Here is a 16,303-nt window from a genome sequence, read left to right as displayed (position 1 = left end):
TTGACTTAAAAACTCAAATAAAAACAGTACAGTGTCAAGACTATGTACAAGCATTACAGTAACTATTTAGAGTAACCATCTAGGACTATCGAAACAGTCCAGGGTTGAAGGCTATTCATTGAAAATAATGAAAATACAATGCTTCCATGGTACAATAAATTAGCTTTCAGAGTCCAGCAGACACTTCTTCAGGTCCAATAGAGGAGCAAACCATTAGGGATTGAATTTCAAGAGGTAGAAGAGAGCAAGGTAGCGGTAGCGAGATAGCTTACGACAAAAAGTCTCGTTCCTCCAGGGCCGCAGGGTGACGTTCCTCTCCTGGCACTCGTTGACATAGGACTCCAGAGCCTCGCACAGTGGTCGCTGGCCTGGGCCCAGCTCGCACATGTCGTACACACAGTCTTGGAAGAAGGTCTGTGGGATGTAAAGAAAGAGCTCTTATTTCAATGACCTTTGCATCGCTGAGTCTAGTCATTATGTCCTGCTTCTCTCAAACTAACAGGTCAGGTGGGGATCCTGTAGGTTTAAGAGTAGCCTGTAAGATGCACTGAGGACCGGCTGATCCGTGGTGTCTTCATAGCAGAGCTCTCACCTCTTCCTTAGACCTTGAGCAGCCTTTGATTCCACGTAAGTCTTGGTTCCTGGTATTAGAAATGGCAATATAGGTGTTCCCCTCTTTCCATAGTGGACAGAGAGTAGATGTTATTTTGGATACATTCCTGTAGCAAATTAAAGTATTTCAGACCTCTATGAACATTCCTGGTTTGTATGTATTGCATATATTTGGACATTAACCCACCATATGGAGAAATGGTTCATTTCCACAATACTACTTCTATCTGACCTTCATCTGTCCATCAATGCACCTGCTTAAACAATCAACACAGGAAGGTGTCTTCTACCCTCCCATCATTATATCCTTCAGTTCAATCTGTCTTGTGCATCAATCCTTCCATTCCTTTCTTGATTGAGTTATGGTCCTTAAATCCATCCATCCATCTTGTGGCTTTCCCAAAGTGATTTGTCCATCTGTCCACCTGTCCTTCCACCTACCCATGCATTTTTCCGTCAGTTGGTCTATCCGACCATCGGTTCATAGGACTGACTCCATTCTTCTATGCACTGGGCCATGCCCATGCATGCAATCTACCTTTACTCTATCTACTCAGGTTTTACCCATCCATATATATGGGCTTTCATCTATCCATGCACTAACCCATACAGTCTTTATTAATCTGCTGATCTGACCTTCTTTCCATCCATCAGCCTGCGTTTCCACCCAGCCATATCCTCACCACCTAGTCTTGCACCAGCTTTTCTGCCAACCCTTGGGTGCATCCAAGCATCTTTGCCTTTTTAATCAGTGTGCCTGCATCTCTGCACCCATGCACTACTCACAACTTCTAATTCCTCTTTCTTTTTGACTTCCATCATTCCATCCTCTTAACCCCACACCCTGGCATAAGTCTTTCCATTTGGCCTTGGCAGACCTATTAAATATCTCCCCAATCACCCAACAACCTATCAGTACATCTTCTATTCGTCTGGCCACTATTTGCTCCTCACTCCATCCTTGGGTCCGTCTACTGGTCAACCCAACCAGAAATCTGTCTGCCCATTAGTCTCTAGATTCTTTGAAGGCAATCACCTCTGGCAGAGCCTTTGTCTGCACATTAATGGGCCCATTGTATGCATGCGTATATAATAATAGGGATGCATATATTGAGTCAAAACTAGCTGGTGAGCAAGTGCATGCCAAGAGCATGGAGCATGTCTACTCGCCACACTCATTGCAATCGTCACAGCTTCACCTGTATTCTAACTCTTCTGCCCAGTTCTAGGACTTTATCCTTCTGCACAGTTCCATGGCTTTATCAATTTGCCCAGTTGTCCTCTTGCTTATGCCATGTCTTCGGACATGCTTAGCTCTCTTTGTAGAACTTAGTGGTCCTGCCAAGCTCACTGCTCACTCTGAATCCTGCAGACCAGGAACATCTCTAAGCTGACTGCTGTGGACGTGTGGAACCGCACTCACGTTTGGGTTTATCTTGGTATGACAGGGTGCAAACGGGCCATGGGGATTCAGCAGGATGCCACAGTAGGCCGGCCCCTCATAGGACTCTTGCTCTTGCTCTGTGCATTCCGGGACCACGGTGGAGCCTGTTCCATTACATCTTGGGGAGAAGTGGAGAACAAGGTGCAGCAAGAGAAAGAAAGGAGAGTGAGTGGGATTAACCGTGTGACAAGCAAAAAAGAACAAAAAGTTGGCTAAAACTTAACATTTGTGAGACATGGCAGAAGAAGGTTCTTATCTCCATAACCTTTGCATCAATGAGGACACATGATGGGGAGGTGGCCTACAGCGTAGACGGCCAGCTGTGGGGCAGGATAGCTGGCTTCTAGCTCGTGTTTGCACACTTGACCAAAACGCTTCGTCCTCTGCAAATCACGAAACCTAGCCTTGTCCCAGTGAACTCAACCAGCAAAAACTGTAAATACTTAGAAAAAGGCTAACACCCAGTGTTACGCTCTACATACAAACTGTACAATTCCACTGTCATACTAGGATGTATTATTGTACATTTACATATAATGTAGTTTGTATACACAATCTCTTGTTGTCTGTCTACTGTGCTAATTAAATAAAGTTTCGAAAAAAACTTTATATGTTCATATGGATTTAGTATTCAGAGATCAAGGACATCGTAGGCAGTAAAAATGCACTCTGCATATTCACGTTGTATAGCATGACAGTGATCGCACATCCACTACATATGTACAATATATTGGCCTAACCACTACATCCCAAGGGAAGTCTAGATAAGTGAAAGTGGATACATAGTTTGACGCTGAAGAGCCGGGGATGTACTGGATGAAATACCATTGTGGGTCAATGTAGTGTCATACAACACTGCACTCTACTCGCTCACACTGCACAGCCATTGCGTTGAAGTCCTTTGACATGGCTGAACCCTAAGCGTGAGAATGCACAGTTACCAATAATAATGGCCTCATTACCGACCAACAAAGAGGAAAGACAATAAAAACACAACGGCTAAGTAGCAAACCGTTCAGAACTTGGCTGCGTCCACCATTTCATTCAGAACACTCAACAACTGCCCCATAACAATAACTCATATCACTTCCCCCAGCAGGACTCAGACCAACGAACAAGTACTTTCTTTCACATCAGACAACCTGTTGAGACATCCCACGCTCATAGCAGACTTCTAAAGGTCTTACTTGGGATCAACGTTCCAGCTGTTTCCAAAGTCATTGACCCCCGTCACTAGCTCTCTATCCGGGGTCTTGAAGTCGTTACCAGGAGCTCCGTCGTAGTCGCCGCATAAACCACACATCTCATTCTGGTAGCTGTAGGAAGAAGCGATAAATAAGTCCAGGTACCGATTCAGTGTTTTTGCTTCCATTCATCATCCTGTATTTCGGATACAGTTCACTATTACTCACTCGCTTGTCACTTTTACATCTGCGTAGTGGTTCCCATCATACCGCACGACCAGGCCAAAGTTGGTCTGCACAACAACGTATTTTCCAGAAAAGGAGATGGAGACGCCGGCCACTGGGCTGTTTGGGAGGATAACGTTCGCCCCGTTCACCTGAAACAAATCCAAACCGAGTGAGTTTCTCTCTATGCATTGACCAGATTCGCTGTTCTCGTCCGAGAGGACTTGTATTTCATTTTGGAAAATAGAATTCTTAAAACTCTGCACGCTCTCTCTAAAAAGCTCCATCATTAACTATTCTGCATGCATTAATAGTAAGAGCACTCTCCTGACTGCTCAGCAAGCTGTGACTTTGAGGTATATTGACCTTCTCAATTGTGTTCAATACTGTAGATTCATAAGAATGTTATAATACAAACCAGCTGCATATGTAGTAAGGATTATAAATCTGAAAGCTGACGACGTGCAGGCGAGTGCTTTACCTGGACTAGCTTATCCTTCAGTAGAGACACCACAACTCCATACACATCCACATAGATGGCCTTGATGTACGCTACAGTGTGCGTGTTCCACCGGTACTCGTTGGAGGCATACACAGCAAACGGGGTCTGGCTGGAATTGCAGGGCTGGGCCAGGACATAGGTGCAGTTGCCATGGAAGTCGTACTTCCTCTTGTCAAAGGTCGTATAATGCGGGTCACCAGTGATGACACAAGTGGAAGAATCTGTAGACGAAGCGGTCATTGGTATCGATAAGCAGAAAGAAACTTAGACTGATGTGACAGCAACTGAGCGTCTTCAGAAAACTCATCACCTACCTTTGGGGAAGCAGCCTTGAACCCCAGTGTGGTTGGAGCAGTACTCGTCCGGAGCGCAGGTGATGTTGGTGCACTTGGTGTTGTTATTGGCAAGACACTGGCACATCTCCTTACAGCCATCAGAAAAGATGACTTCACCAGGCTAGGGATGAGAAGAGAAGTAGAACAATAGGATTACAACTAGCAACCTGAACTTTAGGAGGGAAAGAATGCCTTCTTCTCAGGTGTGAGCCGAGAATCCTCACCCTGGTAAACCTTTATGCCTCTCGCGAGTCATGGTCCCTCCCCGCACTCAACAAGGGTTCTAAACAACATAATGACAGTCAGGACTGTGCAATTACGGTTCAGTCACATTTCTATTGAGAAAACATATTTTGATCCTGATCCCGTGGATGGATCTCTACCATATTTGGTGATTACAAGATGTGAAGATCCGACATGACAATTTTCATGCAGATCTGTGCAGTAGAAGTTAAGGGCGGGGGGATAAAAAACAAAACCCATGAGAGGGTTTAAACCAAACTTGGCAGAAAAATCAAACATTCATGAGAATGCTTGCTTTTGTTGGGCTGGTGTAAATCATTTAAGTAGTTTTAGACATAGAAGCATTCCATTAAGTTGCCGACTAGGCTTTAAAGGTTTAACACTTTTGTGTAGCCTGCACATTCTATTTGTGGAGGATTTGAGGATCTAATACGCAAATATCCCAAATCCAAAATTGAAGACAATAAAACAATCCGATTGGTCGAGAGACACTTTTCTGCGGTCATCCCTTTCAGAGCATTGAATCCAAAGTTGGAACCATGGATCCGAGTGGTCCGATTATCTGCAGGAAGAGAACAATTTGTCTTGTGCCTGCCATTTCAGGATCCTAGGCACGGCCCACGCATCCTGAAAAACACATTTCAAAGGCCACACAATGGCATAGGCTGAGCACATCCTGACAACCAGACCCTTAAAGTTGTTCCATGGTTTAAATTAAAAAGAATAACAATTAAAAAGTTGCTGTGGTGCCCGTAGCTCTTTTCTGGGAGTTGCAAACCCCTGACACCTAAAATGTTGCCCAGGGTCCATGGTACCCGCCTCGGTACTGTTGACAACTCATGCATTCTAAGTTTTCAGGTAAGAAGGTGTCAAGGTATTTCAAAAAGGATCTTTGGACAGAACAAGCTTACTGCTCAAGCACTGCACGAGTGCGCCAAACCAAGAGCAAGTTCCAAGAACCCATGTCTCACTGTTCGGAGCTTTACGGTCATTGCTTCAGATCCACCGTCCCCCCAAAAAGAGAGGTTTTTGGCCAGCCAAATCAGGGTTGGGCCCAGCAGTCATCTAATGCTGGCCGGAGCTGAAGTCCAATTTCAGCAGGGGTTTGGTGCCCGAGGCAGGTTGGGTTCAGGGCCTGGTAGAGGGGTTGGAAACACCACCAGGCATGTAGTCATGCCCTGCACCCAACCATTTGTCGGCAGCCAACGCCCCACTGCCTTTGGCCGTGCAAGGGCCGGCAATAGGCCAGACCTTACCCATACCTCCACTGACTGTCAACCCTGCCGCATACGGTTGTAGGCCCCTTTTTTAATTTTTCTTTTTACATTTTTAAGGTTCACAGTTGAATGTCAACAGCACAATCATAGATGATGGCACCAGTGATGTCATCAATGGTGTAATTTAAGATAGCATCAGTAATGTCATATATAAGGTCGTAAGGAATGCTTGGTGATGGCTTGAGTTATGGTTAGTTCACCCTACCAAAACTGGTGAATTTCAGTAGTTTTTCAGTTTGGTTTTACAACCATGACTGCAGAATAACTGCTTTTTTTCAGTGAATTTTGTAGGTTTTTTTAAATGTACATTACAGTCGTCTAACAAAAGCTAATAATAACTTTAATTTAACCTTTAGGGTTTTCAGTGGCTATCTGGTCTTTTTTTGATCATATAATACATCCAACTGTTCTGTGTGCATAAACTCCTATTCACGGCCAACCCCGGTAGCATATGGCTTTTGGCCAAAGGCTGCACACTGCGGGGATTAGCCAGCCATTACAGGTTAGGTGAGCGACTGGGCAGAAGGCCAGGACCTGTGATCCACCCTGCTGGGGGTAAAAGGCGGAGTGGACCCACCGGGATTGGAACCTCTGACTAGAAGGACAAACACAGATTCCTGAAGTGGATGCATCAGTCTACTCCCACCAGAGGGAGATTGAAGGATTGACGGGCCAGGTACCTCTGAAATGTAACCTCGCCATGTCCAGAACAGAACCATTTTACACACTATTTTCTTGAAAAACTACTGAACAGATTTACACCAAACCTAGCAAAGGCATTTTCTGGAGTATCCAATTTTTAAGTAACTCCATGTAACTGTTTTTTCTACATCAAAGAGAAAATAATCCTTTGGGAATCCAGGAAAGACACTTTTGGGACAACCTTTTTCTGGCACCCACATCAGGGATCTGCATGAAATTGCCATGAAGAATATTTTTCTGATGGAGAAGTCAGGAGAGGGGGATAAAGACCCCATAGATACCTGGTAATAATGTCCATTGAAAGTACAGCCACAGTCCTTCTTGCTAATGCATTGCGTTCCACTCTGCACAAAGCCTGCATTACACTGGCAGCCCTCCACGCACGGGCGGTCACAGGGCCCCGGCCGAAGATCCAGGCAGGAGGCTGGACAGGCTGATGCACAAGGCTCGTAATGGCTATTTGGAGGACATGCTAAGGCTGGAGTGGAACAGAGGAAAGGAGGAAATTAGGAACCACACAATGAGTTTGCACCTGAGGTACACATTCCACAGAGCGCCTTGCAATGTCTCTAGTAGGTGATGATGGTGCCAGAAAATATTTACGCAAAATACCATTCACCCAGATCTTTATGTTTATCATTCAGCACTGACGTGACAAACTCACCAATGTACATAAGTAGCTTCTCCCACTTTCTCCTCGCTCACCACCCACTTGCTTTCTCCATTTCTCTCCCTCCCCAGAAGCAACTTACTTCCCAGTGAACAACACAGAATATATCCCTCTATGGAAAATGACTACTTCATCCCAGAAGTGGCTTGTGCCAATAGGCCCTTACGTGAGAGATCATTGGTTAATTCCCATTAGGAAGAGCCATGGACCTGCTGTGAATCTGGTGCAAGACCCAAGAAAGGCAGTAAATGGTTTGCTCTTACGGCAGTCAGTCTTGTTCCTCCAGGGTCCTAAGGTGATGTTCCTCTCTTGGCATTCATTGGCGTAAGACTCCAGTGCTTCGCACAGTGCCCTCTGGGGACCCAGTTCACACAAGTCGTACACGCAGTCTTTGAAGAAGGCCTGAAAGATTGAAATGATACATTTAAACATACACGTACAAGTCCACAGCTCAATCGTCTAAGTAAAGCGGTTGGAACGTGAGGTTGTGGATCGATCCTTGCGGACTTACAGAAGGGCTCACGCTCCGCCAGACTCCAAAGGTGGCCCAACGGCTTTAACCACCCAACTTGATGACAAACTTACCCACCCACTCAACATAGTACATACTCATTTACTCAACCTATCCCTCATCAATCCATACACCCACTCACCTTCAACCTTTCACTCAGTCAATCCTTCATCAAGCCATCCATCCATTCGCATTCAACTTTTTATTAACCAATCCACATACACACTAAACCAATGGACCATTCATCAGTTTCTTAATACTTTACTAACCCGTTTATATAGCCTGAGCTTTCTATCAAATTATCAGTCAACACACTCAAATATTCATCAAACCATCCGTCAACGAGCTCAACTTTTCATTAGCCGTAGCCTAAACCTGACAACATATTTATCTGGACCTTTAAACACCTAATTAATATGAAACTCATGCAGCTTTCTAACCACTCACTCGACCATCAAAATAGCTATTGCCATGAACCTCCCACTTGGACTTCTGTTTGTCCACTCACTAGCTGCTCCGTACAGCCATTTACTTATCCACCTACACCCATCCACACGTCAATCAATCCACCCTACAGCAGAGTCACATACCCACTTATCAACGTCCTAAACTCCTTACCACTAACATGCATACAATTATTTATTTATTCACTTAAGACAAGTATGTCAGTGAAAGTCTCGGAGGGCCTGTTCCGTACCAGAGTTTCAGGATGACCACAGACTATGAAAATATGATTAATTTAAAGGTACCCAATACAGATTTATTTGACATGGATACATTAAAACTCTAGCATGGACTTTACCCCCCTGAGCTTATGTTGGATTTTCTGACCGAAGATGGCCCATCCAAACTCACACAATTCATTTATCTTACTCGTTTCACTGCACTGGTGCATCGGTTCACATCACTGGACTCCATTCAATCCACACTCCATTAGTAGTTCTCTTGAGCCAACACTTTGCATCTAATCAGCGTATACATTTATCTTCTATTACTCTTTTTCCTAATATATTCTCTCCTTTTCCTTACTGTAATATGAAACAACCACCCACTCATCTACACCTATTTCCACAACATGCTCCTCCATATTACTAGGCAGAGTTTACTGTATGGACCAGATTGTGCACCAACACTCACATTTGGGTTAATCTTGTTGTGGCATGGAGCAAATGGCCCGTGAGGGTCTGTCAGGATCCCACAGTACTTGGGCCCCTCATAGGATTCTTGCTCTTCCTCTGTGCAATCTGGAACCACAGTGGAGCTGGACGAGTTACACCTGGAGAAAAAAACAGAGAGGATGGATCAGCCATGGGACCATGAAGGAAGAACCGAGTGAGATAAAAGACTGTATGTGCGGATATGGTGTAACCAAAGGATGCCGCAACCATGCACCTGTGAAAGAAGAACACCTCTAACTATGAGAGAACAGTCACTTACCGGGGGTCAACATTCCAGCTGTTTCCAAAGTCATTGACTCCAGTAACTGGCTTCCCCTCTGGGGTCTTGAAGTCATTGCCGGGGACTCTATCGTAGTCCCCACATAAGCCGCACAGCTCACCTTCATAACTGCAAAGATAAATAGCCAATGGGTTTAGCTTCCTCTACCATCTCTTTGCCAGTAAATCATTCCCCTTTTGGTACTATGCCCTTGATATGTGATACTCACTCGCTTGTCACTTTCAAATCTGCGTAGTGGTTGCCATCATACCGCACGACCAGGCCGAAATCTGTTGTAACCACCATATACTTTCCAGAGGAGGAGACTGACAGCCCAGCGGCTGGATTGATGGGGATGGTCACTGTAGCGCCATCCACCTGGTGGCAAGACAGATACAATCAGTTTCTCTGCTATGACTCCCTCTCCAGTAAACCCAGAAATGGCAGAAGGACAATACGCCAAGTTTCTAAGTGGCATATTACCTGTACAGTGTTGCCTTTCAGTAGCGACACCACTACTCCATACACCTCCACATAGATGGCCTTGATGTATGACACAGTGTGTGTATTCCACCGGTACTCGTTTGAGGCGTACACAGCGAAGGGTGTCTGGCTGGAGTTACAAGGGCGAGTCAGGACATACGTGCAGTTACCATGGAAATCATACTTCCTCTTGTCAAAGGTGGTGTAATGTGGGTCACCAGTGACGACACAAGTGGCTGAGTCTAGAAAGTAAAGGGTTATTGGTATCAAGTAGCAGAAGATATCCAAGCTTAAACATGAAAAGAGCAGAATGGCTTCAAACGGTGTACCCCTTACCTTTGGGGAAGCAGCCTTGAACCCCGGTATGGTTGGAGCAGTACTCATCTGGTGCACAACTATTATCGGTGCACTTTGTGTTGTTGTTGGCAAGACATTGGCACACCTCCTTGCAGGCATCAGAGAAGATGACCTCACCAGGCTAGGAATCAGAAAGGATGCAGAAGAAGCAAAACAGGAGTAAAAACAGGGCAGGCACAAGAGAACGAAGTCTATGGAGCTCCAGTTCATCTATTGCTGCATAGATCTAAATCTGAGCATACTCCGAGATGTGGTTAGTCCTCAACATCGAGAAACAGTACAGAGACTGAAGACTTGGAGAAGAACTCCACCTGGGTGTATCTTACGTCTATAGAAGGAGAATTGTGTGGTTAGTTATGCACCTATGATGTTCTTGATTTCACCCAGTGGAGTTAAACTGTTTAGAATTCTGGGTTGGATTTCAGATAATAAATAAGGCAACTGGGTGAGATTTACCCAAGAACTCTAAGAGAATTTCAGCAATGAACGTATTGATTGTCTATGCCTCTTCCAAAAAAATGTTATTTTGCCTTAAAGGCTGGAAATTAAATTAATTAAGTATTGTTTTTCATTTATCTACTTAAGGTTCAGCAAAACCTTCAATTGACAGAAATATCATTCAAAGGTCTGGAAAAAGAATAAAAAATAAAAAAAAGTGGTAATTTCTGGATAAACACAGCAGTTAACTGTTTGGTCCATCTGTTAGTTGATGCATTTCAAAACAAAGCTTTCAACAGCCTCCAGAACCAAGTCACAGAATAGTGCAGATCAGGAGATGGATTGAACAGTGTTTTTAGGTTTAAAAGTTTTATTGAAAGAAGCATATAAGAAAAGAACATATGTTCCTCTTCGTGTAAAATACAATATACTACTGGGGCACGCGCCATCCCTGTTAATTGGCTGTGGAAAAAAGTTGTAAATAATTTTCAGCTGCAATAACATTCTATTTTCTAACTCTGTTCACCTGGTGCTAATTCAGGTAAGGCAGGGAACAGGCGGAAGGAGGGCTCTAGCTTGGTCAGTTCCATTGTCTTCTCTGTTCTTCAGCACTTGCCCATGCAAGGGCTGGGTTAGGATAAAGATGCCACAGACTGCAACACACTGGATGCACAGATCAGACAACACTTTCTTGTTAGGCAGAAACTATATCTGCAATTAACTTGACTTTGAGTGAGAATGAAAACTCAACAAATAATCCCTTTTCTAAGTACCATGTTTTGTTTGCATGTCATGCCACTGCTGGTCATTTGGGAGATTGTCTCCCAGTCCCTCTGCATTTACGCGTGTGAAGTGGTAAATTGGGACAGTAGGACGTGCACTAATATTGATGCAATGTGTAAAGGGTCCACGTCCTGTGTGGGGAGTTGAACGACATACCTGGTAATATTCTCCGTTGTAGGTACACCCGCAGTCCTTCTTGCTCACACACTGCGTCCCGCTCTGCACAAAGCCAGCGTCACATTGGCAGCCCTCCACGCAAGGGCGGTCACAGGGCCCAGGCCGCGGGTCCAGGCACGTGGCAGGGCACGCGGAGGCACACGGCTCGTAGTGGCTGTTGGGAGGACAGGGAATGGCTGTGGAAATAGAAGAAATTCCACTGGTTATGGAATGTTACTGCCATTTCTGCCAGTACTTGTATGAGAGTACAGGCCCTCTCACACAAATACTGCAGGCAAGACAGTCTCAATAAGTGATACAGCTGTTCCCGCTGGATCAAGAAACCACACATTCGATGGTGGTTGGTCCCACTTATGTTGTTAAATTTACTGAAAAGACAGGAGCCATCTCTGAATGACATGCTCTTTCTGAGATTCACATATTATATAATAGTAATGTTCACAGATGTACGTGTATTGCACAAACTGAGCTTGGTAAGGTGTTACTATTGCCCAAACCAATGGTACCCTTGTCATAGGAGGACAGAAGTCTACTTCATAACCCACAGCTCACGTACACATCTCTGCAACAGACGCTCATGCCACGCCATGGAAGCAGTGTGAGAGAAGCTGCACCTTTCACACTGGAATGCTGTAAGAAAGCGATATTCAGTTACACTGGCGGTGACTCCTGCTTTCAGTGTGACGTAATCTCGTATTTACAGTATACGTACTGTTTGCGCCTTTGTTTTGGCCTCCCATCCCCAGTAAACATAGTAAATGGCCCCTCTGCACCCTGAGAGCCAATCTCCAATCAATGCCAGATTGTTGACTTTCTCAATGAATGACTGGTCGCATCTTTCACATGCGGGACATTGTGTTTTGGTGTTGAGTTCGAACACATCTCTGGGCTGGGTGTCAATGCTTAATTTATTGATCTGTTTGTGTATGATTTTGGAGAGGTTTCTCTGGAGGGATTTACTGGTTGCTTGCACATGCCTTCAGCTTATACCCCACCCTTAGCAGAAACAAAATGCAAGACTAGGGCAGGACTTCTCCAAGAGTAGGTGATTCCTGATCACCGTAACATAGTTGTAAAAGCGGCCGTATCTATCTGAGCTGTAGAGTCTGGGAAAGGTGTGGTGTGTGTGTGTCTGTATGCATATATATACATATATATGTGTGTATATATATATCACTGAAAAAACCATAGGTTTCACACATGTTATAGTTAGCTGGACATTTTACTGATAAAAAACCAATGAAATTCCCCCGTTATAGTTAGTGCAGGCAACTATAACTAATGCGACCGCAATCCTCTGCTGATGACATATGTGTCTTTATGAAAAAAAAATATTTGCAATATATGTATAGCTAAAATTTAATGGAAGAAGACATGGGCAAATAAGTGTCTAAATACAGTATTAGCATCAGCAGAGGATTGCGGTCGCGTGAGTTATAGTTGCCTGCACTAACTATAACGGGGGAATTTCATTGGTTTTTTATCAGTAAAATGTCCAGCTAACTATAACATGTGTGAAACCTATGGTTTTTTCAGTGAATTTGCACGGTTTTTTAAATGCTAATTCCTAACTATAACGTGTGTGAAACCTATGGTTTTTTCAGTGAATTTGTACGGTTTTTTAAATGCTAAGTTACTTTACGCCATTCGTGGCGTGCGCGCCCAGTTAACGCAGTTCGTTCCGTGCGCGCACGGTGCGCGCACGGTGCGCGCACAGTGAGCACGCGGTGCGCTTCGTGCACCGCGCGCCCACTTTACGCAGTTAGTGCCGTGCACGCAGGGTGGTCACGCGGTGCGCTGCGCGCACCGCGTGCCCACGTTACGCGGGATGGGCCATGTACGCACGATGCGCTTCGCGCACCGTGCGCACATGGAGGACATATTATGCGCTTCGTTGTGAAAGGTAATCTTTCATATTTTCTGTATCTGATAAGCCATGCACAAATGCTGCCCTTCAGGCTCCATTTGCACATAGGGTTTGGATAGTGTGGATAGTTTTTTTTTTTTAAATTAATTTTTACCGTACGCGTACGGTAAGCGTAATCGGCAATTTTTCGAAAAAAAATAAAATTGAATTTTTGGTCTTAGTGGTTCTTTGGGGACACCTACATCAATGCTAGGTGGTTAGGAACTGAATACACTGCCCCTTTAGATGTTTTTTGCCTTTGTTTTTGTTGCCCCACTCAGAGTGGGAGAGAGAAAATGGCGGCCGCCGCTTCCTGGTTTCGACCGATTCGAATGTTTACTTAGATCTAACAGCCAATCGGAATCGCGCTCGCGCACGCCACCGTACGCGTACCGTAAGCGCACGGTAAGCGCACCGTAAGCTGGCTCAGATATATATATTGATTTAAATGCTATTTTCTCAGGAACTACTGAACAGATTTACACCAAACCTACAAAAGGCACTTCCTTGACCTGAGGACTACCTCTCTGCCAAATTTCAAGTAACTCTGTTCAGCCGTTCGGGCAAAAAGTATGAAAAATGAATTTAATAATTTTTTTTAAAAATCGCGGGGTGCGCGTACGGTAAGCTTACCGTACGCGTACGGTAAAAAAAAAAAAAAAAATAAAAAAAAATGAACAATCACATTTAATATATAAATCTAAGGACCCCCAAGAGAGAAAAAAACAATAGATATTTTGTAAAAAATGGCGAGGCGTGCATGGTACGAAATGCGCAACGTGGGCGCTCGGTGCGCGAAGTGCACCGAGTGCCCACAGCGCGCGCACGGTGCGCGAAGCGCACCGTGCGCGCAAAAATTAAAAATAAATACATAACTTAGCATTTAAAAAACCGTACAAATTCACTGAAAAAACCATAGGTTTCACACACGTTATAGTTAGGAATTAGCATTTAAAAAACCTTGCAAATTCACTGAAAAAACCATAGGTTTCACACATGTTATAGTTAGCTGTACATTTCACTCGTAAAAAACCAATGAAATTCCACGTTATAGTTAGATCAGGTAACTATAACTTGCGCGACCGCAATCCACAATGTGTCATTTGAGATGTCATCATTGATGTGATGAGTGATGTCACTGACCATGTCATGAGTGATGTAATATGTGACGTCATCAGCAGTGGATTGCGGTCGCGCAAGTTATAGTTACCTGATCTAACTATAACGTGGAATTTCATTGGTTTTTTACGAGTGAAATGTACAGCTAACTATAACATGTGTGAAACCTATGGTTTTTTCAGTGAATATATATATATATATTTTAATCCAAGAAAGAAGTGACTCAAACAGATAGATTCACCAAAGAACAAAAATATATTTCCACTACAACGTTTCAGCTTCCGCCTTCCTCAGGTAGTACAAGATGGTTTGCTCTGTGGCTGCACAGATGACAGCTGAATTTTCAAAAAGCATCATGAGTGAAGATTTACCAGCAGCAATACTAAACAGAATCCTCATCTCCCTTTTCTGGATGTGCTACTCACCATTCATGAACACAAAATTACAACTGATCTGTACCACAAGCCTACAGATGCTCATTTGTATCTAAACTGGACTTCATGTCACCCACACCACACTAAACTGAGCATCATCTACAGCCAAGCACTCAGAATAAGACGCATCTGCAGCAATGAGGAAACCTGTAAAGACCATCTACAGGAGCTTGCTACATTATTTAAAAGGCGAGGCTATCCTCTGCATATCATACAGCAACAAATTGACAAGTCTTTGCAGATACCCAGAGAAGCACTTATTTGGAATACCAATGGCAGAAACAAAAGTGACAGAACTCAATTTGTAGTTGACTATCATCCATCAGCTCCTAACTACAGAAATATAATGCAAAAAACATTTCCCTTACTGTCCACTTGTGAAAAATTGCAAAAGGTTTTTCCAAAACCACCAGTCATTGCTTACCGCAGAGCTCCAGATTTACGATCTCTTATTGTGAGAGCTGAACTCAAGCAATCTGTAACAAATGCAGGGGTTCATTGCTGTGACTCTAAAAGGTGCATCACGTGTGAATATCTTTTACAAACATCATCTGCAACTAGTTCTGTTACGAGAAGGACCTATGCAATAAGGCAGCATCTTACATGTCGCTCAACATGCATTATTTATGTGATTCAGTGCCAACGGCAAAGCTGTAAAAAGCAATATGTAGGCCAAACAGTGAATGACCTCCGAACACGATTCAGGAACCACAAATCTGCAATAATTAATAAGAAAATTGACCAGCCTGTAGCCAATCATTTTAACCTTGTGGATCATTCACTATCAGATTTTAAGATTTTCCCCGTGGAACATGTTTCAAAGGAAGAACTACTGGACTCCAGGGAAAACTTCTGGATGTACCGTTTAAAATCACTGCATCCAGATGGACTGAACATTACTGACAACACAACCTGATTACTGCATATCTCAAGAGCTCTCTGGACTGCATTGATTCCACATTCCAAATGGAATCTTCACTCATGATGCTTTTTGAAAATTCAGCTGTCATCTGTGCAGCCACAGAGCAAACCATCTTGTACTACCTGAGGAAGGCGGAAGCTGAAACGTTGTAGTGGAAATATATTTTTGTTCTTTGGTGAATCTATCTGTTTGAGTCACTTCTTTCTCGGATATTTTATTTCTTTGTGACTCATTGTATCCTTTGGGATCCAGATTTTTGCCCTGGCTGGCTGTTGTTTTCTTGTGATCCTTCATCTTCAAGTATATATATATATATATATGTATCTATATATATTTTATTTTATTTTATTTATTTATTTTTTTCAACCAATTCCCTCGTAAAGGAAACACCGCACACCAAGGAAGTTTGTAAGGGATTTATTCTTAGTGCAAGTAAACACCAATATCCACCACCAACGCGTTTCAACCACAATTGGTCTTACACACACACTCCTAGAACAGTTCCAATGTCCAAGCATGACAACAAGAAGCATTGAAATGTT

The 16,303-nt window shown here is 43.7% G+C and overlaps 1 protein-coding gene across 1 annotated transcript in view; it reads right to left on the bottom strand.

The window, feature by feature from the left end:
• Window positions 1-16,303, bottom strand: part of LOC146782980 (IgGFc-binding protein-like) — a 334,560-nt gene that overhangs the window by 174,521 nt on the left and 143,736 nt on the right. The window contains exons 25-38 of the mRNA XM_085639314.1: window positions 11,360-11,556; window positions 9,962-10,103; window positions 9,626-9,867; window positions 9,372-9,520; window positions 9,143-9,271; window positions 8,843-8,981; window positions 7,458-7,596; window positions 6,806-7,002; window positions 4,282-4,423; window positions 3,947-4,188; window positions 3,469-3,617; window positions 3,244-3,372; window positions 2,036-2,174; window positions 273-414 (exon numbers count right to left, since the gene is read on the bottom strand). Coding sequence (XP_085495440.1) covers window positions 273-414; window positions 2,036-2,174; window positions 3,244-3,372; window positions 3,469-3,617; window positions 3,947-4,188; window positions 4,282-4,423; window positions 6,806-7,002; window positions 7,458-7,596; window positions 8,843-8,981; window positions 9,143-9,271; window positions 9,372-9,520; window positions 9,626-9,867; window positions 9,962-10,103; window positions 11,360-11,556 — 2,277 coding nt within the window. The remainder of the gene's footprint in view (window positions 1-272; window positions 415-2,035; window positions 2,175-3,243; window positions 3,373-3,468; window positions 3,618-3,946; window positions 4,189-4,281; window positions 4,424-6,805; window positions 7,003-7,457; window positions 7,597-8,842; window positions 8,982-9,142; window positions 9,272-9,371; window positions 9,521-9,625; window positions 9,868-9,961; window positions 10,104-11,359; window positions 11,557-16,303) is intronic.

Source organism: Triturus cristatus, chromosome 12 (assembly GCF_964204655.1).
Source record: "Triturus cristatus chromosome 12, aTriCri1.1, whole genome shotgun sequence".
NCBI classification, from domain to species: domain Eukaryota; kingdom Metazoa; phylum Chordata; class Amphibia; order Caudata; family Salamandridae; genus Triturus; species Triturus cristatus.
Note: the sequence above shows the minus strand (reverse complement) of the source record. Positions and strands in the feature narration are given on the sequence as shown.